The sequence below is a fragment of the Tenrec ecaudatus genome, chromosome 6, assembly GCF_050624435.1.
Source record: "Tenrec ecaudatus isolate mTenEca1 chromosome 6, mTenEca1.hap1, whole genome shotgun sequence".
In the NCBI taxonomy this organism is placed as follows: Eukaryota; Metazoa; Chordata; class Mammalia; order Afrosoricida; family Tenrecidae; genus Tenrec; species Tenrec ecaudatus.
The window spans coordinates 143210124-143237906 of NC_134535.1; the positions used below are offsets into that span (position 1 = coordinate 143210124).

At 42.4% G+C, this 27783-nt stretch overlaps 1 protein-coding gene across 5 annotated transcripts in view; it reads left to right on the forward strand.

The window, feature by feature from the left end:
• Positions 1-2: 2 nt before the first annotated feature.
• LOC142450421 (histone-lysine N-methyltransferase SETMAR) overlaps positions 3-27783 on the forward strand; it is a 108109-nt gene continuing 80328 nt past the window's right edge. For 2 of the 5 annotated variants that reach the window (XR_012784943.1, XM_075552316.1), the window contains exons 1-4: positions 3-49; positions 6193-6409; positions 19261-19452; positions 22513-22639. Coding sequence is in view for 1 of the 5 variants with exons in the window: in XM_075552316.1 (XP_075408431.1) it covers positions 19432-19452; positions 22513-22639 (148 nt within the window). In the remaining 4 variants the exon portion in view is untranslated. Of the gene's footprint in view, positions 50-6192; positions 6410-19260; positions 19453-22512; positions 22640-22910; positions 22966-27783 lie in introns of all 5 variants that reach the window. The other 3 variants (XM_075552318.1, XM_075552319.1, XM_075552320.1) reach the window with 3 other exon arrangements.

The window sequence follows — 27783 nt, forward strand, 5'->3', positions numbered from 1 at the left end:
TGGACGCCACTTCCTGCAACTGAGAAGGCGCCAGTGAGCGTCCCGAGAGGTAAGGGGCGCTCTGCGTTTCTTTGTCCGCCACAGTGGCGGAGTCCCCTTCGGGCCTGGCGTCCCCAGCTGTGCCCGCGTCCCCGCGGACGGACGGTTCCCGCACCTGCCCGCCCGCCGCCATCCCCTGGGACGTTTCCATTTCAATCCTTGCCCAGGTGGTAACAGGCCTCTCTGCCTTCCGGCCTGGGAATACCCTGCCCTCCCCCACCCCCTTTTCTGCTCTGAGCCCCTCCTGCACCCGCGCTCCTCACGCCGGGAAGGCGCGACTGGGGCCGGGTTCTTGCGTGGAGCCCGTCCCTCCCGTGTCAGGTCCCGGGCCTGGGAACAGGGGACCCGAGAGTGGCATTTCCTGAAAGGAGAGGCCAGCCTTGCAGTTATTAGGCCTCCCCACCCATGACTGAGGTGTGTGTTCGAGCTTAACTCCTGAGCACCTTGCTTTGCGAAAGGGGGCCATAGCAGTGACCGCCCCAAATCCCTGCATAGCCCCACATAGTAAGCCTCCATTGTATATGGTCTGACCATTAACCAAGGTGGTAGCTAATTACCTTCCAGGCAGCGCAGGGAGGGGCAGTCCTGCTTAGGCTTGCAGTCTTGCGTGTCCCTGATGGAGGTCACCAAACTGGAGACAATTCAGGGGTCTCCTAGACGGGATCCTTGTCCTATCAGTGTTGCCCTGACTGCGTGGGTCAGAAGGCCCTGAAACAATCTTGTAAGCCCTTTATCTAAGGATGAAAGTATATGTGATTGTGATGTATTGCTTGGCCACCAGTCATGGCTTCTGTGACAATTTCTTTTGCCCTACCCCTTCCCCACATCCTCATCTCACATTTCAATTGTGAACCGGGGAAGCCATTCCACCTCCCGATTCCCTCATGTAGCTGCTGTGGTTTTTTCTTTGTCGCTTAAGATTTAACAAATGTTTTCTTTATACTTAAAATGGGTTCTCGTTCTTTAAATCATTTCCCTCCTGAATCATTTCTGCCCATCAGAAATGATCTTGTGCAGTTTTAGACTGCAAAAGGGACTCTAATATGAAATTACAACTTAAGGAGAACATTTACTAAGCCTTGAAAAAGACAAAGAGAATACACAGACCCAGACAAGTCACCCAGATAAAGGAGATCATTAGCACAGGTTAAGGAAACATTCAAGTCAGGAATATAATGAAATAATACTGAACAATGGAAACTCACAAATTCACTACAGAAGCAAGGAGAGGACCGTAATTGGTGCACCTACATTGTCCAATAGAAGGTTTTACAGGATTGTTCCAGGGCCATCTGACCCAGGAGGTCAGGGCTCAACTGATAAAGCCTGGCTCATGACTATAGAATCCCCTGGATTGGCTGGAGAAGGATGGACTGTGTCCACTTCCAAGGTCCTGTGCTGCTGGGAAAATTTAATCTATAACCTTGCTTCACGGTTAGAATTCAATGGAGGCTGCATCTATGTGGGGACTCTTCAAATGCACTTAAGGTAGTCACTGCCATCCCTAGCCCTTTACTAATTGCAGTGCTAATTTCTTAATCTCCAATACAGCTCCTGAGATTTGTCTCCCAATCTCTGTTGATGCTGTACCATTCTACATGGAGTGTCAAGAGCCCCACTTGGGGATGTCGCCCCAAATAAAACTCACTGCAGAGATTCATTCTATTATTGACTCTTTTCTGTGTAATACTTCACTCTTCCACTCTGTGCCACCACCCCCTTATCATTCCCTCTTGGCCTTTAGAGCATTGCTGGCCCAGATTTACTGTCCACTAATTTTTTTAATGTGGAATTTTGATTTCTTACATCCTCTTGGTTTGTAGAATCCAGCAATTATTTTATTTATTTTCAGGTCCTTTTATATATTAATCTGGAGAAAATGGTTTTTTTGACCTCTAAAGAGTTTCAGTTTTGAAAATACACAGGGCAGTTGTCACTCCTTTAAAGTCACTGTGAGTCAGAATTGACTCAATGGCAGTGAGTTTTAGTTTTGTGCACTAATATTATATTTTATGGACAGATGCCCTAAAAGTCAACATTTTCTTGTTTTATTTTCACAGTGAGATAGAATTTAAATGACCATTAATTAGTTATCCTACTGGATATAGAAAATGTTTTCTTGGAACCAGATTCTAAGTATGTAAATTCCTCTTAACCTTTTGATTTATTTATTTCAGTTGGTTAACTCTTCTTCAATTGGTTTTGTTGTAAGCAGTTCATTGTAACTCTTCTTCAATTGGTTTTGTTGTAAGCAGTTCATTGAATAAATAAAACGAGCAGAGACCGAGTGTAGTTAGGGGTTTATTGGATCCAAATCCAGAATCAGTGCTGTCGGACAACACCAGACTGTGTTGAGTGCCCTGCGTGCACCCCGAGCGGAGACTGGGTACAAGCTTTTATAGGCATACAGTTTATTGGGTTGCACACAGAAAGAATGCTATACTTTGCATTATCTTTCATCTTGCACCAGCATGTAGTTTTTCTGAGTAGCTGCATGATACAGAAGCAGAACATTTTGCAATTCGCCGACCTTTACCCAAGTTTTGGATCATCCTGTTTTCTTCTCTTATTGCAAACCTAGAACAATTTCAATTTCCTTATCACATTTCTTAACCCAGTGTGAACTGTGTCCTAATAGCTCCTCATTTAAAATAATAACTTTCTAATAATAAGGCAACATCCAGGTATATAATTCTTATGTTTAGTAAGTTATGATCTTTTGTAAAATGAGCTACCATTTTTCCTCTGTCCCACTGCGTGGTAATACTTGAATGTTCTAACCTTTTATCCAAGTGTTCTTGATAAAAGGCTTGTTTCATTCACTGCTTTGTTGTTCTCAGGCGTACTGCAGTGGATTCTGTTAGTGATGCCATAGGACCTTAAACTCTTCCTTAAGGTTTCTTGGCTATAATCTGTATGTGAACAGATTGCCAGGTCGTGGGGCACAACTGTTTTCACTTCATGTAACTGCCTATCATTTTACCACAGGACCAGTAGGGCTTCTTCACTGACTAATTTAGATATGCCAAGTTCTCTCTAGGCTTACATGTTTTTCATTATGGACATGGAGATTCTTATTTTTTCTTTAAAAAAAATCATTATTAGGGGCTCATACAGCTCTTATCACAAACCTACATGCATCAATTGTGTAAAGCACATTTGTACATTTATTGCCCTCATCATTCTCAAAACATTTTTCTCCACTTAAGCCCCTCTCATCAGCTCCTCATTTTCCCCCTCCCTTCCCACTCCCCGCTCCCGTATGAACCCTTGATAATTTATAAATTATTATTTAGTCATATCTTGCACTGTCCAACGTCCCCCTTCACCTACTTTTCTGTTGCCCATACCCTAGGGAGGAGGTTATATGTAGATCCTTGTAATCGGTTCCCCCTTTCCAACCCACCCTCCCTCTTATCCTCCTGGTATCGCTACTCACACCACTGGTCCTGAAGGGATCATCCGCCCTGGATTCCCTGTGTTTCCAGTTCCTATATGTACCAGTGTACATCCCCTGGTCTAGCCAGATTTGTAAGGTAGAATTAGAAACATGAGAGTGATGGGGGGGGGGGAAGGAAGTATTTAGGAACTAGAGGAAAGTTTGTCTCATCGTTGCTACATTGCACCCTGACTGGCTCGTCGCCTCCCTGAGACCCTTCATTAAGGGGATGTCCAGTGGCCTACAAATGGGCTTTGGGTCTCTACTCTGCCCTTACTCCCTTCCTCATTCACAATGATATAATTTTTTGTTCTGATGATGCCTAATACCTGATCCCTTCGCCACTTCGTGATCGCACAGGCTGGTGTGCTTCTTACATGTAGGCTTTATTACTTCTGAGCTAGATGGCCGCTTGTTTACCTTCAAGCCTTTAAGACTCCAGACGCTATCTATATCTTTTGATAGTCTGGCACCATCGGCTTTCTTTACCACATTTACTTATTCACCCACTTTGTCTTCAGCGATTGTGTCGGGATGGTGAGCATCATAGAATGCCAATTTAATAGAAGAAAGTATTCTTGTATTGAAGGAGTACTTGAGTGGAGGCTCAAGGACATGGAGATTCTTAATGAAAATTATTTTTGTTTTTCTTATTTAGTCATATTTTTTAACGTAATAGCAATGTGCATACATAGACATGCTATCATCATGTTTACTTTTCCCTTTGGGTAGGTGCCATGGAGCGAATTCCATCTCATGGAAACTTCATGTGGTATAGAGCAGAACAGTTCCATGGCGTTTCTGAGTATCATATTTATGGAAGCAGATCTCCAGGCATATTCTTCCATACTAATGCAGGTTGAGTTTAACCCGTCAATGCTCAGTGGAACAGTCTACTGCAAGCTGTTTGTGCCACCTAGAAACCTTCACTGTCCCCAACCCCCAAACATAAACTCACTGCCACAAAGTCATTTCTGGCTCCTAGTGTTCCTCTATTGGTGTCTGAGATTCAAAATCTATACAGGAGCAACCAGCCTCACTTTGCGGTTACAAATCTTCTGGTCGGGTTGAACTGCCAGCCTTGAGGGTAGCAAATGAAGCCAGGATTCTCTTTTTTTCCCCTAGAAATGAACCAAACCAAACAGATGCCATCAAACCCACACCAACTCCTTGAGACTCCACGTGTGTCAGAGCACAGCGATGTTGCATAGGGGTTTCAGTGACTGGTTTCTCAAAGTGCATCACCCAGGCTTTCTTCCCTGGAGACTCTGAGTGGACACAAACTTCCAGTCTTTCCATGAACACCTATTCATGTCAACTGTTTGTAATACTCAGGAACATCAAAAACTAAGGCACACGTGTGCATACACACACACTCTGAAAAGCCAGAACCTATGTAAGTTGGACATCTTTCAGTGAAGGAAAACCCTAAACTATAAAACGAGGTTGAATTTTTGAATGTGTAAAATTTGCAAGACCCAGGAGAATAGAGTCCTTCCGTTAATTTTCGGCTCGCACAGATTTGTATGTAAAGCACACAGATAGCATGTAACCTAACTGAACTCTACTGTAGAAATTAATATCAACTTTAGATCTTCAAGAGAGATGCTATGTGTAAAGTGCTTAGTATTCTTTCTTGGGTTTTCATGAAAGATCAATAGGTGTCCTAAAGATTGTTAAGATGTACAATATTTGAGGAATTATAAAAGATTTATTACATTAATCTATTTAGCATAATATATGGGAAACATAGGCAGTGACTTAAAAATGTTCATGGAGAAATTCCATTAGCTTTGCTCCATTTTTCATGATCTTTTTTGAAGGCCCCTTGTGCATTCATGACATTAAGGATTGGTCACCAATGAGCTTGTATTTTTCACTCAAGGTGCTTGCTGGGTAGAAACTAACATATTTAATGAAGAAATATCTGTCTTTGATTTATCTGAAGTTGGGCTGAAAATGAGAACTTTGTGTATACTTAGTTTTTTTATTGCAATGGAAACCCACTTACTGCCACCTAGTGGATTCCTACTTGACTGCTACCCTATAGGACAGGTGCAAACTACTCCCGTGCGTTTCCACGGCTGTATTTCTTTACGGAAGTAGAGTGTTTCCTCTTATTGCAACTAGGATCACTAGAGGACAAGCATGTAAATTTCCTTTGTAATATGCTTGAATGTGTTTCCTCAGTGCATGCTACAGCGTGCTTTGGGGCTCTTAATAACAGCCCAACACATTTGCCACTTTGCTTTGAGTATCAACCCAAAGGCGCTCAGTTCCAGGGCTGTGGATAAGCAAACCCAGCTCCCCCAATTAAGTGTCCAGAGACACCCTACTCCACATGTCCAGATGCACACGGTTTTACTTGCTCTGTTCCTGGGGTTGTTCACCACTCAGGCTCATTCTCCCGGTTCTAGTTTTGCTCTTGCTGCTGCTGTACATCTTCCACTCCTTTGATATCAACGTACTCTTTTAGCTCAAAGGGATTCACATGGAAAGTAGGAAATCCTCTTGGTTTGGCCTTGTTGCCAGAGGAAGAGGCCTGTGCAGGTATATGGTCAATGCAAGTGCTGAAGTGGCGTTTGCCGTAAAAGAAAATACCCTGAGAGTGGAGCATGGCCCTGAGCCTGGGAGGAGTCTTTGACCAGGGCAGAAACCAACGTTGGAGAACCTGTCACTTCCTCCTTACTCAATTGTATTTCCTTCCATTTTAGGTCCTCGATGTGGTAACTGGAGACCAATGACAACCATCTTGCACATTCAAGATACCACAAGTTAAGTGTTTTAATGTTCTAACTGGCTGTGGACCACACGTCTTTCACCTCCCTCCAGATTGCCTATTGACTGCTTCCACACCCAGCCCTCTTTCTCAAGTGGGTTCTTGTCCCAGGAAGCATACTCAGCAAGACTTCCAGAAGCTGGAGTAGGAAGGTGAGTACTACAGAGAGCTGAGGTATTGTAACATTAAAGGTCGAGGCTGCAGAAACGTTGGGGGCTGTTTACTGCTGGCTCTGAGGTTCCTCAGTAATGTTAAGGGATGGCAGAAGAAGCCAAGGACCTGAGCCCTAAGCCCTAAGAGGCATTCTTAAGCGAAATGATACATGGTACAGTACTTTCAGCTGGGTCATGTGTGAGGTATCCGCCTATACCTGATTTGGAGGCAAAGAGTTGCAGGTTCAGAAACTCACAGGGGCTGTTGTACCCTGCCCTGTAGGGATAGTATGAGTCAGAATTGACTCCATGGCACACAGTGTTTTGTTTTGTTTTAATCTACAAATGAACAAAACCATGTGTGACCTCAGTACTCTGAGTTCAATGTGGTCAGCTCTTTTATTCGGGGCAGGAATGGTGACTTTGGGCTCTTCCCATATTGCTCATAGACTTGGAAGTCCTCATTTGCATTTTGTGTAGCTAGTGCCTCTTTTGTTTACTTTCTTGCTAGTCTTCATGTCCATTAATTTTTCCAGTGTGGGAATTTTCACGCATACGTATTGCTAATGAGCTTTCCATTTGGTGAGTGGCCATGGGGCTTCCTTTCCTCGGTATGCAGCCCTGGGCGCTCGTTGACTCCTTTGGCCTGTACGTGGAGAGTGAAGTCTTGGAGCATCTGAAATCTAAATGATCATTGCAGGCTCATCATCGAGCACTCCCAGCTTGTTAGAATGTCCCTCTCAAGCCAGGATTCCCTGGCTCGTGTGTCCTAACGTGATCATTTTGCTTCTCCTACACTAGCTCACTGGCTAGGAATATGCTTGTGTTACTGCTTAGGCTCCAGCTCTGCTGCATTTTTCATAGCAGTTCTTACCATTTGACATTGTGTTTTTGTTCTCATTAGTTGCTGTGCAGTCGTTTTCAGCTCAAAGCCACCTCACCTGTCCAGGGTAGAACTTCATTGGATTTGGAATGGTGTGCCCTCAGAACAGACTGATCTTGCTTTGTTTTGTCCAATGCTGTGTCTGTTTTGCCTGGGTGTTTATATTACCTAAGTCCATTTAATAAATGCAAGAGCCAGACAGGGGCCTGAGGTAACCAGTATTGTCTGAGACTTACGGCTATTCCAGGAAAATGAGTTCCATTTGTCTGAATTGAACAGGTTGTTTTCTTTGTCTGTCGTCGTACTACACAGAGGCTCTCCAGGTCATCTGTCTAAGTGATGACTGACAGAATAACAAACTGTAGGCATATGAACAGAACTGATGGCAGGAATTCAGTTGTAGACACATGGGCCTGCATGCTGACGTGGTTTAACAACTTACATTTGAGCAGTACTGAACACGTGCTTAATTGTTGGTGACTTTCTTCAGCTGTATCCCACTGGAAGCAACATCGGCGTAAAAGAGGCAAGAGGACTAAATGTGTGACTGGAAAAATCATTTTGGAAATTGCTTTAAAATCGTAGTTGCTGAATAAATGCAATGTTTTATCATGAATATGTTGTTTGACAGAAACCCTAGTGATTGATGTGGTTCAAGCACACCATCCTCATCAAGGGAGAGTGATGAGATTGTTCATGCTCATACATATTTACAATCTTGAAAACACTAATGAGCAATTTCACCCAATGTTATATGATTAAAATGCGTTAGGATTGACTTGACTGCACTACTTTGGGTTTTATTCATCATAAAGCAATGAAATTTAGGCTTGTGCAGGCTTTAAATTATGTGACCTAATGCACTGCTGTGGATGAGATTTTGAAAGGTTTATTACATTTACATTACACTGTCCTAACGGAATTGTAGCATGACTGTGGCCACTCATGTCACTGTACTTTATAGCTACTTGACTATGCCGTGAAAATGTAACATCAAAGTGCAACATCAGCAGCCTTTTCTATGTTGTTAGGTGTCAGCGTGTCCATTCCAACTCATGAAACCCGATGTACACGGAATGAAACATTTCCCTGTTCTGCACCATCCTCACAAATGTTCCCATGAATGAGCCCATTGTTACAGCCACTGTGTCCATCTATTTGTGCCTCTCTGCTCCCTTATCAAGCCTGATGTCTTTCTGCAGGCATGGTCTCTCTTGAACAAATGTGGGAACAAAAGCAGGACGAGTCATAGAGGCCAGTCCCACAGCTGAGAGAATGCTAGTGGTCATCATGTTCAGCTAGTCGGCCTTCCATGATCTGAAATGTGAGAACACCTTGGAGTGGCCCATCTGAAAGCCTGTAAGGTGTGTAAGTCCTGGGTCCTTGCACAGTAAACAGTCCAGATGCATTGAAGTTCAGTCATCTTAGAAGACAATTGGAATCAAGCTACATTTTCCCAATCAGCAAACAGAATGGCATGCTGTTATGATACATAGTGTGCTTTTTGTCAGCATATAACCTTAGTGTGTATGTATGTGAGTATCCAGGTCTTTTGTGAGGGGAGCAGTCCATAATAATTACACTGCAGTAGCTTTGTGTCTCAGAATGGGGACCTCTTGATGATCACTGTATTCTATTGTCACCTATCTTTCACTCTGGCCCTGTGTCCCTTTTCAATACCCCGGCCCGTCTCCATGAAGCTACAAAATATACCAGCGTGCAACCGTAGAGTGACTGAAAAGTCGGTGTGTCACACAGAAACACTACAGGAAATTCACAATTCCCCCAAATAATCATCTCTTTCAGGAGATAATGTGTCAGCTCCTGATCACCTAGAATTCTTCAAGAGAATACCATGAATCCAGGCTCTGGGTTGGTACACTTAGTTCATACCAGTAGCTCTCCAAGGCTAATGAGGGGCTAAAGGGGAACATACAAATTCTGCAGTGTTTCCTAGTTGTTCTCTTGCGCTCACCCTGGGCGTCATATTTTGATAAATAACCTGGTTGTGCTTATGTAAGGAGGTGAGCTTCTCCCTTCCCTCCAATGGAAGAGAAAATATGTACAATAGAGGCTTTTATTTTTTATCATTTGTCTGATTTATGTGTTCTTTCTACACATATATTCACTAACATATGTTAAAGAAATTCCTTGTTTTCGGTTATTAATTCATCAGTATATGAGGAGCTTCAACACTGCAGACAACTACACACCTAAATCCATGACTTTCATCACAATGGGTGGAAACAAATTTCATGGTTTCAGGGTTCTAATCTGAATAATAATTGTGTGGTTCCTTTCTGTAAAATAAAGGCTATAATTTTGATCCATCCTGTACTTTCTTTAGTCATGTTTAAAAGACTTGTTTTATTCAGCAAGGCAGCTCTCTTGCCATTGTGTGCCCTTCTCTTCAGTATGGGTTTAGAATGAAGCTGGATTATTAGATTTTCATTGTCCACCAGTCTGTACACTCAGTTCTTCCCTGTTTGAAAGGTGTTAACGACTGTTAAGGAAATTTCCCCTATTAAAAATGATAAGTGCCTAACTATCAGGGATAGACACAAAATTACTTTTTTAAAAAGGAAGAAGATTCACTAGGATGTTGTGCGATAAACAAGAATCAGAGACCACAAAAGGAAACCAGCCCTGAAACCATCTGCTCCTGGTCTGAGTCCTGTGCTCTGTGTATCCTGTGAGCCTCCTGTAGCCCAGGTCCTGCCATGCCGGGGAGGCTTGTGTCTGAGTCTCATTGGCTCCCTGTCACAGTAATACGTGGTCCTGTCCTCAGTAGTCACGGAGGTCACCTGAAGGGAGAACTGATTCTTTGATGTGTCTCTGGTGATGGTGAATTGACTGGAAGGGCGAGTTTTAATTTCTGTTACCATGACAGCATGTGCATCCCTCCCACTTATGGCCTTCCCAAATTTCTAGCGGATCCAGTGTCAGCAGTAACTATAATGATGGATAAATCAGACACAGTGCTGGTTGGGGACAGCTGCTGGTGTCCTGGACTCGACACCTGAAGCTGCACCTGGGACAGTGCACCTAAAACAGAAATGGCTTCCTCCACTCAAAGTCATAACCATCCCTACAGACCCAGCTGTGATATCGGAGACCCTCACCTTGAGGGACTGTCAACAGGCAGGATAGAACACATAACAATGTCACCTTTGGACCACATCTTAGCTAGACCCTCGGAGGAGAATGCAGAGTCTTAGGAGCGCAAGGTTGGAATTTTACTCTAGTGTCTGAAGAATAATTTGCATGTGTGGGTGATCCCTGACCTTATAAGTAGGAATTTTTGTCAATCTCCCCGATTCTTCTGAGGCCACTGCAGAGTAATCTTATTTTGAAATCATCTGCCTGTTAGTCTGCGAGAGCGCCTGATCTAAGAGGTGTGAGGGAAAGGTCAAAGTTAAGCCAAGTATTTCTAAGCCAAACATTCCCTGGTTTCAGCCTCTCATTGCTCTTAACCTCTCTTGGGCTCTAGTATGTTTATCTGAGAGTGAACACGGTGTCGTTCTTTAAAAGCATCAGGGAATCTTCATTTCCTTCCACTCTCCAGCAGGCCCCATCTTCCTTCTTTTTTTAACTTCAGCCACCCCTTAAACTACCTCCTCAAAGTCCTTGAGTTGCAGGGTGGGCACAAAGAGGGCCTGTATAGTTCTATCACTGTTGCCAGGTTGTAGAAACCAGGTGGTTTGGAAATATTCTGAGTTTCCCCATGCATGGGGAAGGAGAAGGGTGTGTGAGGGGAGTAATCCTTTCTCCAAATGTCAGTCTCCCTGCCCCTTTGTTCTCACAGGACAAATATAAAACCTGAGTTAGTTCTTTTAGACAGACACAAGTAGTGGAAAAACAAGCTTAATAAGGCTTATTTATCCAATACAATGTATCTATTGATCTCTTGACTGGTAATAGAATGACTATCACCACTCTGGGTTTTTGGGGATTTGGGGGGGGGGTTGCATAAGCTAACAGTTTTCTGGAAGGAGTTAGAACTTAGTCAAGCTTAGATTCAGAATGTTGCTCGAGGAGGGACATTGAAGCCAACCTTACTCTGCAACCAACCAATGTACGAGTCCTGAGTTGAAGCCTGTCCTTAGGACTGGTGGAATGGTGAGCCTTATATTCAAGATATGCTTGATGACTGGGCAAGAGGTAATCTAAAATAATTTGTGCTTTTGTTTAGTAGCTTGACTTGCTGATTAGTTTTAGAGGAGCGCTAGTCTGCACCCCTTATCCTATAACTGCAGCCTCACACACCCTGCCTTCAGAGACACCCTGGGGGTTGCAAGAGGAGGATGTGCCAATGATATCCAACTAGCCACTCAGACTAATGATTCCCTGGTTTATCACAGCATTACCACATTCATTTCGTTTTCCTGCCAACTAGGTTCCTGGTAGAGCATATTTCATAAGCTTAAGCCTAGGCGTTAGCTTTTCACCTTCTCCCTAGCAGACCAAGACTATGGATGGGACATCCTCTAACGCAAGCCAATAAGCCCTCTCCTTACAATTTGTGTTGTTTGCCATCTGTCAGTATTGCCTAGAAAGGTTGGAATCCATAATCTAGGCCAAGATCACAAAATGTCATCTCTTTCCGGGGTCCATCCTATACTTTTAAACTTCTGCCCTCACCTTGGCTCTTGGAATCACCCATCTGCCTACCCCTTGCCATACCTTGACTGTAGGCTGCAGTGTTTCACAGAGGCTTAGAGACTTTCAATTTGGACATCTGTAAACAGAAGAGCTTAAAAGTGTAGCAAATAAGGATTCCCCTGGCTTATTATCTTGTTTAGGACAGCTCTGTCTTGGCCAAGGTACATCTCGGATGTCCTATAGGTGTCCCTCTGTCTCTTGTCCACCTCTACAAGTTTCTCTAACACTCTACTGTGCATAGATGGGCTGCCCAGCCATAGGCATTTCTTCACATAAAATAAATATTGTAAAGAATACCCGGGATACAAGGGGATTGGAGCAGGTTATACTTCATGACAAGCTCAGCATGGGTTGGAGTGGCATGTTTGAGCATGATTCAGCTTGATATCATTAACCAAATATGTCAAGGGTTGTGGTCTGAGATGCATTATGGTCTGGTGGAGAATGTTCTTCATAAAATCTTCCTTCTGGGGAGGGAGGGGGCAAAAAAAAAAGAGGACCTGATGCAAGGGGCTTAAGTGGAGAGCAAATGCCTTGAGAATGATTGGGGCAGGGAATGTATGGATGTGCTTTATACAATTGATGTATGTATATGTATGGATTGTGGTAAGAGTTGTATGAGTCCCTAATAAAATGTAAAAGAAGAAAAGAGAAAAAAATGATTAGGGCAAAGACTGTACAGATGTGCTTTATACAATTGATGTATGTATATGTATGAACTGTGAAAAGAATTGTATGAGCCCCAATAAATTGTTAAAATTAAAAAAAATAAAAAAATCTTCCTTCAAGTAGCTTTCTGGTGAAAAGAAAAAAATTACCTTCAATGGAGCTTGAGAATTTTGAGGCTTTAAATATTTCCTCTTTATTCTAAAAATAAATATTATATATATAGTTTGTGGATCCAAAGTTGATAATGATATTTGAGAAATTAGTAAAATTGCTCTGTAAAGCTAGAGTAGGCTCTGTGTTTTATGCAAGCACCCTCAGATTGGAGCATGCTTTTGATCCCAGGGAGTGAGGGTGGTTACTATTTAGCGCAAGAAGTACAGGTCAAGAACTTGACATTGCCTTTCTCAACATTGACTCCTCTTTTGTTTCAGAACAAAGATTTGCCAGAGAAATACGGTTCGGTTTAGGGAGCTAGAAATCTGTTATTACTGCCTTGCACATTGAAGCATCACAAGGCAGGATTTCAGCTTCTGACTGGGTTGTGAACCAACTCCATTCCCCTGACTCCAAACAGGGTGAGCAGCCCTGGGGCTCCTGGGGGCAGGGTGAGGTGGAGGAGCTTGTGGGGAAGCAGGAGGGATCCGTGTGTTCTGGGGTCTCACCCCAGGAGGGCGTCAGTGTACAACAGTTCAGGCTGTCCTGCCTGCCAGGGGCCTAGGTCTTTGCGCACATCTCCCTGAATGATAGAATTCACTGGGTAAGTAACCGTTAATAATTGTTTTAGAGGGCAAGATATGACAAAATAACGAGGTATAAATTACCAAGGGCATATGAGGGAGGGGGGAAAAGGGAGGGAGGGGGGGAAAAAAAGGAGGACCTGATGCAAGGGGCTTAGGTGAAGAGCAAATGCCTTGAGAGTGATTGGGACAGGGAGTGTATGGGTGTGCTTTGTACAATTGATGTATGTATATGTATGGATTGTGGTAAGAGTTGTTGGAGTCCCTAATAAAATGTAAAAGAAGAAAAAAAAAAAGAAAATGATTAGGGCAAAATATGTACAGATGTGCTTTATACAATTGATGTATGTCTATGTATGGATTGTGATAAGTGTTGTATGAGCCCCTAATAAAATGTTTAAAAAAAAATTGTTTTAGAACTTAAGTGCTGAGCTCTCAATTTGCAAAAGGCTGTTGGCATAGTGGTTACAGATTGGGCTGCTAGCTGCAAGGTCAGCAGTTCAGAATTACAAGTCCCACCTGGGGAGAAAGACAGGCTTTCTACTCTTGTAAAGAGGTACAGTCTCGGGAAGCCCATACGGGGGCAGTTCCACCACCTCCTAAAGGGTCGCTGTAATCGAAATCCACTCGATGGCAGTGATTTGGGCTTTAGGTTTGGGTTGCTGAGGACAGTGACACCTCAGTGTCCATTTGCTGCATCCCCACTTTGATGAAGCCTCCATTGAATTATTTCTCATCATTCACCAAGGATGCAGATCATCTTCCCCTCGGGGAGAATGCCTTAGAAGTAGATTGTCTCAGACATTTGGTGTATGTGCTTGGCTGAGGTGCCAATGGGGCGAAGCTACCATCTGTGGGTTTATGACTGAATGCCTCTAAGTCAGAATCCCGCCCAGGAGGAACGATACAGCAGCGCCGCGGAGCCTCGGTTGGCCTCGGATAGCCGGCGCCCCGCCAGCCGGCGGGCCGCGCCCGTGCCCCCGCCGCGCGTCGGGACCGGGGTCCGGTGCGGAGTGCCCCTCGTCCCGGGAAACGGGGTGCGGCCGGAAAGGCGGCCGCCCCCTCGCCCGTCACGCACCGCACGTTCGTGGGGAGCCTGGTGCTAAACCATTCGTAGACGACCTGCTTCTGGGTCGGGGTTTTGTACGTAGCAGAGCAGCTCCCTCGCTGCGATCTATTGAAAGTCAGCCCTCGACACAAGGGTTTGTAAAAAGAAAAAAAAAATTAAAAGAAAAAATAAAGATGAAAAAAAAAAAAAGAAGTAGATTGTCTTTCTAGCCAGCCCCTCTCCACAGGCCTGCCTAGGTGTATCCTTGATGGGAGGTCACCTTACTCAGGACAGAACAGGGCCCATTGTCATGAGTCTGACCTTGACTGCCCTGTATGAAGGCCCTGGACCAATCTTGTAAGTCCTTCTTTCTAATAATGTGCATGTCCTAATTATGGGCCCATTCCTACTGCTGCAGTGATGTATTGATCTGCTACCATTCGTGATCTGTGATGTGCCTTTTGTTCTATGCCCTATTTATCCAGAGTCCTGACTGTGAATCCTCAATTGTCATTTTGACCTTCTGCTAATTGCCTCCTTTATCCATATGATATGTGTGTGTCTTTTGTTTTCTCCTAAAGTTTAATAAGTATGCTCCTTTAATTACTATATTTGACATAGGGGTCACTTTTCTACCCTAACCCACAATTTAGGATCATAAATGACTCAAGGTACAGTTGTTTTTTGGGGCAGCATCTTGACAGCCATACCTGCAGGTAAGGTCAGACCTTGCAGCCCCTTAGATTCTGTCTTAATGGGAAAATGTTACAAAGGTCTTTTAGTTCTGCGGATACATGCTCACTCCGCCCCTTAGCATCAAGCCAAACCCTTAGCTCTGTGAAGGTTAGTAAATCTAATTCCCCAGGTAAGTACTCAGATGTACAACACTTCACCTACTAACCTCCTGCGCAAGGACACTCAGCTTTCTTGCTCTGGCCTGGGAATCCCACTACTCTGTCTAGGTCTCTTGGCACTGCTGCTACCATGTGTCTGTTGCTGCTTCTCCTCATCGCTGTCTCTCTTGTGTCACAGCTCTGTTGAAGAGTTTCAATGTAAGAATGTAGAATCCAAAGGCCCCTACTCCTGGCTCTTCCTTTTGATGATAGATCCCAATTTCTGTTTCTAAAATGGCTCAGTTAAACTTAACATGATGTCCCATGTGCCTAATCTCCAGGTTAGGTTTTCAGACAGCTTATTTGTGTAGTCAGAAGCCTCAAGGGTACCTGTCTGTTGTTGGGCAAGGTGCCCAATCCTCTTAAATAAATTTAAAAAAAACCCAAGCTCATTGCTGTCAAGTCATATTGAGCCTTTATGACTGGGTAGAACTACACCTATGGGTTCTCCAGAACTGTAACTCTTTAGAGGAGTAGAAAGCCATGTCACTCTTTGGAGAAGAAAGCGCCATCTTTGTTTCAAGGAGGAGAAATTGGTTTCCAACTGCTGACCTTGCAGTTAGCAGCCCAACAGTAACCACCATGCCACCAGTGCTCCTTTGCCTCATTCACATTGGTGGGCGACAAACCCACATAAATATTTGGAAGGAGTTAAGGGGCCGTAGCTAGAACGACTATATACGTATAGATAGGCCAACTGTATAACTGCATTAGGTTGCTACAAATAATGCTACATTGAAAACATTATTTACTGGGATGAAACAAAAGCAAGCAACAGAGCAGCAAGGGGAGCAAAGCAATGAAGTCCCTGGGGAATCCCAAAAATACACTTTGGGGACAGAGTGTGGTACCCCATCAGACTCGACTGGAAAACACTCCTAAAGGTCAAAAAACAAACCTGGAACTATTTATAGGCTTTTCCTTTTTTGTCATTGGCTTTTTGTTATCTTGATTTTTTTTTTTTTGGTCTTCTTTTGTGAGTTTGTTTGGCTTTGCCTTGATTTTGCTCTTATTATTGTCTCTGCATGTCTATTTAGGTAAAATAGACAGGATAAACAATTTGGAGGAGAAAACAACAGGACTGATGGTTCTGGGGGGCATAGATGATGAGGACGTAGGAGAAAGGATGGGGTGGTGGTTGTCAACCCAGGGACAAGGGAACAAGTGATGGAGAGATGGGTGTATAATGCCTCATGGGGCTTAATCAAGGACAGTGTAACATTGAGGAATTACTGAAACACGAATGAAGGCCGAACATGAGAGTGGGACAAGAGGAAAGTAAAAGGAAATAGAGGAAAGACCTAGAAGACAAAGTACATTTACAGAGGTCTGTATTAGTCTGGGTACATTAGAGAAACAATTCCACAGAGATTTATATGTATAAGAGAGAGTTTTATATAAAGGGTAAATGCACATCAAGAAAACATCCCAACCCAGTGCTGCCCAAGCCCACAAGTCCAACATTAGCCCATATGTCCAACACCATTCCACAAAATCCTCCTCAATCTCACAGAAGACAAGCAGTGACTGCAGGAGAAAAGCTGAATTCGTGAACATGTAAGCATCTCAGCACTGGCAGGGTCTCCACACGGCTGCTCCAGCACCCACGGCTCCATCGGGGTAGGTCCATGAGACTTCTCCTCAGGGATGTCTTGCAGGAAGTGAGCCTTGGGAGCTGAAAGAGGGAACTGGCTTAGGCAGCTGCACCCTGGTCCAACCGTCAGAAAGCAAGAGACCTGAGAACTCAAAAGGCGAGGCTCAATGAGCCATTGATCCCTCCGCCCTTCAATTACCTCCACATGTGCTTACCAGGTTGGCACAATAAACTAGCTTCCTCAAGGTCTAAATATAGGGATGTGCATATGTAAATATATTTATATATGATGATAGGGAAATAGATCTATGTACTTATATTTATATGTTAAGTATTAAGGTAGCAGGTGGATATTGGGCCTCTACTTAAGTACTCTCTCAGTGCAAGAACACTTAGTTCTAATAATCTGGCATTCCATGATGCTCACCTTCCTGATATGATGGCTGAAGACAAAATGGGTGCATTGCAAATGTGGTGAAGAATGCTGATGGTGCCCAGCTATCAAAAGATATAGTGTCTGGGGTCATAAAGGCTTGAAGGTGAACAAGCGGCCATGTAGTTGAGAAGCAACAAAGCCCACATGGAAGAAGTACACGAGCCTGTAGATGGGATGAGGTATCAGGCATCAAAGATCGAGTACAAAAACTCATATTAGTGTGAATGAGGGGGAGAGCGAAGTGGAGACCCAAAACCCCTTTTGACAATTTGACATCCCTTTATAGAAGGGTCACAGGAACAGATGAGCCAGTCAAGATGCAATATAGCACCGATAAAAAATATATAGCTTTCCTCTAGTTCTTTAATGCTTCCTCTCCACCACTTTCATGACCTCGATTCTATCTTACAAATCTGATTAGATCAGAACATGTAATGTTATAGATAAGAGCCCGAAATACAGGGAATCCAGGATAGATAAACACCTCAGAACCAATAATAAGAATAGAGATACCACAAGCGTAAGGAGAAGGTGAAAGGGGTGGGGAGAGGGGGAATTGATCACAATAATTGACATATAATCCACACCTCCAGGGGGGAACAATAGAAAAGTGGATGAAGGGAGACAGTGGAAGATGTAAGATATGAAAATAATAATTTATGATTATCAAGGGTTCGTGAAGGAAGGAGGATGGGGGAGGAAGGGAAAAATGAGCTGATATCAAGTAGAAAGAAAATGCTTTGAAAATGATGATGGCAACAAATGTACAAATGTGCTTCACACAATGGATGGATATATGGATTGTGTTAAGAGCTGTAAGAGCCCACAATAAAATGATTTAATAAAAATGAAAAAAGATTTGTCTTGGGGTTCAAAAGTGAGCTCACTATGGGGGGATTATACTTCATTTCAATATATATACATAGATTTCAAACTAATAGATGGTATATGTGTTTACTGTAGAACCCGGGTTTTGACATGTGTTAAGAGTTGAACTGCTAATCTCAAGGTCAGAGGTACAAACCTATAAGCTGCCTGTCACAGCTTTATAACTGGTTCTCAATCTTCATAATTCCGTGACCCTTTAATACAGTTCCTCATGTATGGTGGCTCCCCAACCATGAAATTATTTCCGTTGTTACCTAATAACTGTAATTTTGTTACTTTTATGAACTGTAATGTAAATATCTGATATACAAGATGTATTTTCATTGTTACAAATTGAACATAATTAAAGCATAGTGATTAATCACAAAATAGTATGCAATTATATATTGTGAAATGTTTATTTCTAGTTACAAATAAATAATGTGTTTTCCGATGGTCTTGAGCGATCCCTGTGAAAGGGCCGTTCAACCCCCAAAGGGGTCACGACTCACAGGTTGAGAACCACTGCTTTATAGTCTCAGAAACTCTGTAGAGCTGCTCTTCTGTGTTCTCTTGGCTGCGTATGTTTAACTTTACTTGATGGTGAGTTTTAAAGTGTTCCTAAAGTGATTGTACAATTTACAGTTCCTCTAGAAAATAATCTTTATTTTATAGTACCTCTTTACATAGCCCATTTAAAATGTTTCCAGATGTTCTAATTAACATAATAATCTTCAAGGTTCGTTGATTGTCATTCTCTTATGAGTCACACAGTAAGGAATTGATAGTTCTGTATGCTGTGAGGTAGGGATCCAGCTTTTTCGTTTCTTCGTTTTGACATGTATATTTGACTGTCCAATCTCTTTATTATAACGTCATCTTTTAAACATGTCTGAAAATTATGAGTTTTAGATTTTATTGTTCATGGTATAAGCACGTTTCTGTCATCCAATAAGCATATCATTAACAGTATTGGGGACTTTATGTTGAGAAGAGGGACAGAACAGTAACAGCATCTGGACCTACAGGTTATGTATTACTTACAATGTATTCTCTCATCAGCCTGCAGATTGTGCATTACCAGCAACTTAGAGGAAGAAAGAAGTGCCTGCTTTTGGCATTACTATTTCTGGGATGTCCTCATGAGAGATTGAAATTTGTGAACATCATTAGAGCTGATCCAGATAAGACAAAAATAGAGCATCCCAGTTGCCGGCAGTGTTCTAAGAACCAATGAAAATGACCAAGGCTCAGGTGATTCTGATGTGTTTTATTCTTTTCTGTATTTCCTACTGGAATTGTAGAAGCCTGTATAATAATGATTCCGTTCATTGGAAAAGCGGACATTTGAAATAGTAGAAGTTAGGGATAAACTTTAACTCTGACTTCAACATTGCGTTGGAGAAGATTAGGAATATATTGATCATAGGATTAAAACTAAACTATTGACATTGAACATAATACATCACTGATGATTCTTTGGATGACATTATCTTCCAACTCATAAAATTCATTATTCTATGGCCAACCCATGAGAATCATTCAAATTATATGCTATGCCTAGGTTTTAAGGCGAAATAATATCACTTCTTTAGGAGAGTTCAGTATTCTGAGTAAATTTCTTTAATGCTTCTTTCTGAAGGTTGTTTGGCACATATTCTCCCAGACAGCAGCATTCTCAATGCATGTGAAATGGGCCTTGTAGCAATAGTAGTTTTAAAATGGTTGATAGCTTCTCATCTCCTCTAACTATTGCTGAAGGAGAGAGAATCAACCCTCAGCATCAGCCCTGATTTCTATGAGGCAGAAAGCTTAAACATAGCTGAACCCTCCAATTGTTTTCCAGTTCTGACACTAGTTATCTTTCCCATAGCCCTCTCCTACTCAGCTCATTAATTTTTTGCAGTGGCCATGTACAAATTATAGTCCAGACTCACAGGTATAAGTTTTATTCAGTAACAATGTAATTTGGTATCAGAATCAATAGGCTACGCATTGGCATTCATATTAAAGAACCATGTAGGCAAATTTGCTCTTTCTTCAGGACAGGCCTGTTCTCTCTCTCCCTCTCAGAATTTTTCCCTCTGAAGGTAGGCTCATGTCATACTTCCATCTCTATAGGCTCCTATCAGCTCCTTGGTGATATCCTCCTCTTGATCTTGCCTGCCTGCCTGTCCCCCTATCTTGGCTGAAAAGCCCTTTCTGGACCTGTCATCATTGGCTCTGTCACTGTGTCCCTTCTGCCCTGGTCATTGTCTCCATTGGTACAGCTCTTGACCCATGAATATTACAGTTCATTGTGCAGGACCAGCAGTAGACCAGTCCCTATAGGTAGAGGTTCCGTGATTTTGCTCTGCATCATCTCACAAAACTAAATAGCCATCAAGTAAGTCAGTCTTCAGGATGTGGAAACTGGGGAGTCCCAAATCCACAGGTCAGGTTCCGTTTGGAGGATTGTGCTCCTTAATATGTTCACAAAGGCTGATGAACCAGATCATCAGCTCAGACAACAGACCACTGCCTCATAGGGTGAAGTTTTTAAATCTGGTCAATTAATAGGTTGCAGGGGCTGAGGGACCCCAAATAGAAAGGTCAGACTGCAAGTTGTTGGCTCATGGAGTGGGGGTATAGTTCTCCAATCAGGTCAAACAGGTGGCTTGCAGTTGCAGGGATATCAAGGAAATGGCTCATGCATTTCTGGAAACTGGCAAATCCCAAATCCATGGGTTCGTTCTCAACTATGTGGTTGCAGAGGCTAACAAAAGCAAATCAGCAGGTCAGATGACAGGTCACTGTCTCACCATCTCTTCTCAACCATGCCTGCAGCCAGTTCTCTTTCTCCCTCTTGCTCTAATATGATGGCTTCTTGGTTCAACCCAGCACCTTCCCTGCCTAGGCAAGATTAGGAGGGCTCCAGAGGTCGAGCCAATGGCAACAGAACAAGGAGGGACCTATTTGTGAGCATGTGGTGAAAAATGGCAGGTCCAAGAGGACCATGTTATTGAAATTAAGGCAATATTGTGTGAAGGTTGCTGAAAAGAATTCGTCCTAAGGTTGACAAGAGAAGCTTGTCCTAAGATGGCCTCTAAGAGATTAGAAAGTTGTTCTGCACTCAGGAAGGGAGATATTGCCCATCAACTTTCTGTTCTTTGTTCTGAGTCATAGCTTGTTCCTGATCCCAAGTTGTACCTTTTCATTAATAGACCACTGTGATCTATGATTTTTGTATGGCCATAGCAATGCATTATCAAACACAGAAAGCAGACAAAGAGTGGTGTGGGAAGAATGACTTGTGTAAGAATTGACCAAAAAAATTTGGAGAGTTGAGGTATGCTAGACCTCCCCCATCTGAACTGTTCATGATGCCTATTGCCACTGAAGGTCCAGAGCCTCTTATACTGGTGGTACTGCTAGGACTCCGAATTCCATTTCACAGTGTACTGTAAACTTTTTATTAATATAAACAGGTATGTCTTTACCTACTTTTGTGATTTATAAATCTGAGCCATTCCTGGGTCATTCAGATAATTTCACTGCTTCTAAAATTTCTAATTTTATGAGTGGGTGCATGCATTATTTTGGGGCCACAGGGGTCCCCGGCACTCAAACTGGCGTCCTCAAGAGTGGCTTTCTAATTGTGGAAAATTTTAAAGACAGATGGAGGGACACAGGGGCTCTTCATCCCATGTCAGAACTGAGAGAATGTATTTTCCAATGGGCATATATAATGGAGCGTTTAACTCTTTCATAAGACATGCACGTCATCCAATTAGCATATACATAATCAATGGGTGATATCATAAGCGGGTAATATCATAAGCAAGCAAGGAGGTGAGTCACCATCTTCACCTAGTGCTAGTTTACCTCAAACCCGCCCTTAGCCCACTGCAGATATTTGCTACATTTATGGTAGGTTGGCTATAGAACTTGATTGCTCTAATCTACAGATAACCTTCAGGCATTGTGATGTAGCCAGAAACAGAAGTGATTCATCTATTATGGTAGCTCCTTTAAGACCCCTCCTTAATGGAGGACTTTTGTGGCGGGGAGACATTATTTGGCCTGGAGAATGTGTATTTGAAAACATTTCTTTCTCAGAACAATGGAGATCTTTCTGAAAAAAAGATTGGTTTTCTGTGCCCATGGTTTTAAGTGTAGAAATAAGGTCAAATTCTGCCAAGTCCTCAGTTTACCACACATTTTGGAATGCAGTATCACAGAGCAATTTTTTTAATGTTTTGCTTTCTTTACTGTAACATTAAAAAAACACTTCAAATGGAAAATACATCATTAAAGAGACTCCTCTTACTACAGAAACCACTGACATTCAACGATGTGGCAGTAAAGTTCACCTTGGAGGAATGGCAGCTCCTGAACCCTGCTCAGAAGACCTTATATCAGGATGTGATGTTGGAGAACTATCGCAACCTGGTTTCCATTGGTGAGGAGAATTCTCTAGGCATTGACCTTGTCATTGGCATTTCCTATCCCATATGTTAAAATCGTTGCAGTGTCTGTGGTGTTCTCAAAGAGGTAGATTCTCATCGCATTCTCTGGTCCTGGGTTAGTGGGTACAGTCTTCTACCCTTGAGAGAACACCCTTTACTGTGTTCCTTTGAACATTATTTTCCCAGAAATACAACCTTCTATGGGCTGTACAAACCTTAGGTTAATTTTGGTGTGCCTAAGATTATGTAATTTCTCATGAACAGGTTATCTACTTGTCACCCCAGAATCTTTCTCTCAACTGGAACAAGGAGAATTGTGGTTGGTATTGAATTTTTTCAAAATACCTTAAGTGGAATTGGCCAGGAGAGTTGATTCAGTTGGTAGAAGGCCTCACACCCATCACAGGTGTCAGATACATGAAAGTATGTGCTTCTTTGAATGTGAGACCTCCTTTTTCCTAGGAGTTGAAAGTATTCCTCTAGCTCTTCTGAGTTTAGACTTCCATTTATTTGATTTACACTATTGTATGTTTGGGTCCATCATTTTCCGTCTTTAAGATTCTCAAAACTTTCCCTCTTTTATATGCTTCTACCTTACTATGAAAGGCCATCTTGCAAGCTTCTCTCCAAACAGAGAATTTGAATACATAACTGCCCTGAGAATACAGCACATTCCTCCCCTATTGAGCGAGAATGGATTTCCCTTTGGTGGCACTCAACCCCCGTTTTCGATCTTGAGTTCCAACCATAAACGGATTTCCATTGGGCTTCCTTAGCTTCCCCTCGTGGAGTTTCTCTAAAGGTTTTGATTTCAATTTATTTTCCTAACCCTTTAAAGTTTTCTTCATTCTAGTTATATTAGTTCTTTCTGTTTTCTAATAGAGATGGTCAAATTGCCTTCTCCATTGGAATCGTGTAACAAACATGTTTCTCTGTATTTCACTCCTTTTGGTGAAACATGTTTATAACTTCCGTTATTTTCAGGTATCTAAGATCATTTTCCAAGTAAGAAAATTGTTATCAGTTTAGGATATCCTTCAGCACCGTACCTTCAATTTTTCTCTACTTGTCAGATTTTCTTTAAAGTTGCTTGCTCCTCCGATAATTTTGTAAGTACAAAGGGCATTTTTAACATGCTGCATCCTTGGTTTTTTCATTAAATGATTATCTGCTATATATTCTTTACTATGCGGTATGCCTTCCTCAGACCACCCCCTTCCTAACATGTCCAAAATGTGAAAGATGACCTTTGCTGCTTCTAAGAACTTTTTAATTTTTAAATCCATTTATTGTGGGCTCATAAAACTCATCACAATCCATCCATCCATTGTGTCAAACACATTTGTACAATTTTTCTTCTCATCATTCTCAAAACATTTTCTTTTTACTTGGGCGCTTGGTATCAGCTCCCAAGTTTCTCCCTCCCTCCCTTCCACCCCTCCATCATGAACCTTTGATAATTTATTATCATTTTGTCATATCTTACACTGTCCGACATCTCCCTTCACCTACTTTTCTGTTGTCTGCCTCACAGGGAGGGGGTTATATGTAGATTCTTGTCATTTGTTCCCCCTTTCTATCCCACCTTCCTTCCACCATCCCAGTATCACCACTCACACCACTGGTCCTGAAGGGATCATCCACCTTGGATTCCCTGTATTTCCAGTTCCTATCTGTACCAGTGTACATCTTCTGGTCTAGCCAGATTTGTAAGGTAGAATTGGGATCATGATAGTAGGTGGGGGAGGAATCATTTAAGAACTAGAGGAAAGTTGTATGTTTCATGGTTGCTACATCGCACTGTGACTGGCTCGTCTCCTCCCTGAGACCCTTCTGTAAGAGGATGTCCAGTGGCCTACAAATGGGGTTTAGGGTTCCACTCCACACTCCCCCACTCATTTACAATGATAAGATTTTTTTTGTTCTGATGATGCCTGATACCTGATACTTTGGATACCTCGTGATCACGCAAGCTGGTGTGCTTCTTCTATGTGGGCTTTGTTGCTTCTGAGTTAGATGGCCGCTTGTTTACCTTCAAGCCTTTAAGATCCCTGATGTTATATCTTTTGATAGCTGGGCACCATCAGCTTTCTTCTCCACATGTGCTTATGCACCCATTTGTCTTCAGCACTTGTATCAGGGAGGTGAGCACACAATGATAAGATTTTTTGTTCTTCTATGCCTAATAACTGATCCCTTCAGCATCTTGTGATCATGCAGGCAGTTGTGCTTCTTCCATGTGGGCTTTGTTGCTTCTCAGCTAGTTGGTCACTTGTTTACCTTCAAGCTTTTAAGACCTCAGACACTATATCTTTTGATAGCTGGGCACCTTCAGCTTTCTTCACCACATTTGCTTATGTATCTGCTTTGTCTTCAGCGATTGTGTCGGAAAGGTGAGTATCATAGAGCGCCAGTTTAATAGAATAAAGTATTCTTGCATTTAGGGAGTACTTGAGTGGAGGGCCAATATCCTTCTGCTACCTTAATACTAAACCTAAAAATATATGCACATAGATCTATTTCCACATCCTCATATATAAATATATTTACATATGTACATTCCTTTATTTAGACCTCTGAAAATACCCCTTGCCTCCCAGCTCTTTCCTCTATTTCCTTTTACTTTCCTCTTGTCCCACTATCATGCTCACCCTCCATTTGGGCTTCAGTAATTCCTCTTGGTTACATTACCCTTGATCACACCTTACCAGGCCTCCTATACCCTCATCACCACCGGTTTGGATCACTTGTTGTTCCCTTGTCCCTGGGTTTGTTAATACCACTACCTTTCTTCCCACCCCCACTCTCCCATGCCCCCCCCCCGAACTGCGGGTCCCGTTGTTTTCTCCTCCAGATTGTTCATGCAGCCTATCTTATTTAGACAGACCTGTAGAGATAATACCATGCACAAAAACAAGACAGAGCAAAACCAAGCAACAAAGTAAAACAAAACAACAATAAGCCAATGTCAAAAAGTAAAACAAAACACAACAAGAAAAAAGCTTGTAATCAGTTCAAGACTATTTGTTGGCCTTTAGGAGTGTTTTCCAGTCAAGTTTGATGGGGCACCAAGCCTTGGCCCCAAAGTCTATTTTTGGTTTTGCCTGAGGACTCCGTTCCTCTGTTCCCCTTATTGTTGTGTTCCCTGCCTTTAGTGCTTTGCCTCGGTGTGTTGGGATCAGATCAGGTGGAATTCCCACACTCTGTCTCCAGTAGAGCTATGGGTCACTGAGGGATGTTGTGTCTCATAGTGGGGCCGGCCATCCAGTCTTCTCTGTGGATTGGCTGCTCTGAGTAGGAATATGGTCTTCAAGGATTGTTGTGCCAGGATGTGCTCCACTCTCTCTTCCTCCCCCTTCATTTGCTCCCATGTGCTCTGATCAGACATGTCCCTGTCCCAGAGCTGCAGATTCAGTGTTGTCTTCTGAAATAAATTCCTTGAGGAGAGGGTCAGGTATCCACGTAGTTGGGATTGGGGTCGGCCCCACATTGAGAAAGTTCTTGAATGCCCAATGTCCCTCTGCTACATTAATACTAAAACTATGAATATATGTACATAGTTCTATTTCCCCATCATATACAAAAACATTTACATATGTATATGCCTGTATTTAGACCTTTAAAAATGCCCTTTGCCTCCTAGTTCTTTCCTCTAAAGAACATTTTTGGTGTATATTCCAATACTGATTTTTTGGTTGTTTTTCAAACAGTACGTGGTATATTCAATATTGTTCTCTGTGTAGACTGTCTGTGTGGTAGCCTTTTGATTTCCATAAGTATGACGTTCTGGTGTCATCCCACAGCCCATCTGGTCTTCAGTCATCAATCTTCAGTTCCTCAAGTTTATTCTTTACATCAGTGGTTCTAGACCTTCCTAATGCTGTGACCCTTTAATATAGTTCCTCATGTTGTGCTGACTGCCCCAGCAATAAAATTATTTTCGTTGCTACTTAAAAACTGCGATTTTGCCACTGTTAGGAATTGGGCGGCCTCTGTGAAAGGGTTGCTTGATTCCCCAAAGGGTTTCAAACCACAGGTTGAGAACCACTGCTTTAGATAGTCTCTAGCTTCAACTTGGATTTGAGCATTGATGATCTGTTTCACAGTTAACCCCTGGCCTTGTTTACAGTAATGTGCTTCTCCATCATTTCTTTCTATAGATGTGGTGGATTTGATTTTCGTGAGTTCCTTTCAGAAATAGTTACATGTGCAGTGTCCATATCTGTTGTTCAATAAGGGATTATTTGTGACTTCATCATCAGTCTTTCAAAATTTTATCAGTAAATTCTTGAGTCATTTCTGTCACTAAGGCCACATTTTCTAACTACTGATACTGTTCGCAAATTTTACCTTCATCAGTGTTCATGATTGTATGCCTGTTCAATGTGAGGCTGCAAAAGTTATGCAAAATTTTCAATTCTGATTTTTAATCATTTCATTGGGAGCTCTTACAGATATCATAATATTCCACACTTCAATCACATCAAGCAGTATTGTACAATAGCCATCAGTTTCAGAACATTTTATGTCTCTTGAACTCCTTGATATCACCTCCCTTCTACCCCACCATTCAATTTCTTTATTTTAGAATGCAGAACCTGGATGAAAGTGTAAACAGCCTAATCTCTATACTCCTGACTACAAGGTTTGAAAGACCAGTACTAGTATTAGAAGAAAACCTCCACAGTCCCAAAGATGTAGATACAGCTGATAATACACAATCAGCAGATAAGAGTTTTCTTCACAACTTCCCTCCTCTAAGAGCTAGTATAACCTCTCACCTACAGGTGCCTGACTTCTCTCTGCTCAGCTAAAAGATGCCTAGCTTTAAGAGCAATCAGGTTCCCTATGTTGCTGTCACTCAAGGAATCATCTGTCCCTTTGTCTCTTAAATGCCTTCTGAATAGGTCCTAAGGGATGGTTGTATAATTGAAGGGCAGAAATAAGAGGGCAGACAAAAGTATTCAGGCTCTGAGAATGATTGGGGCGGGGAATGTATGGATGTGCTTTATACAATTGATGTATGTATATGTATGGATTGTGATAAGAGTTGTATGAGTCCCTAATAAAATGTAAAAAAAGAAAAGGGAAAAGAAAGAAAGAAAAGAAAATGATTAGGGCAAAGAATGTACAGATG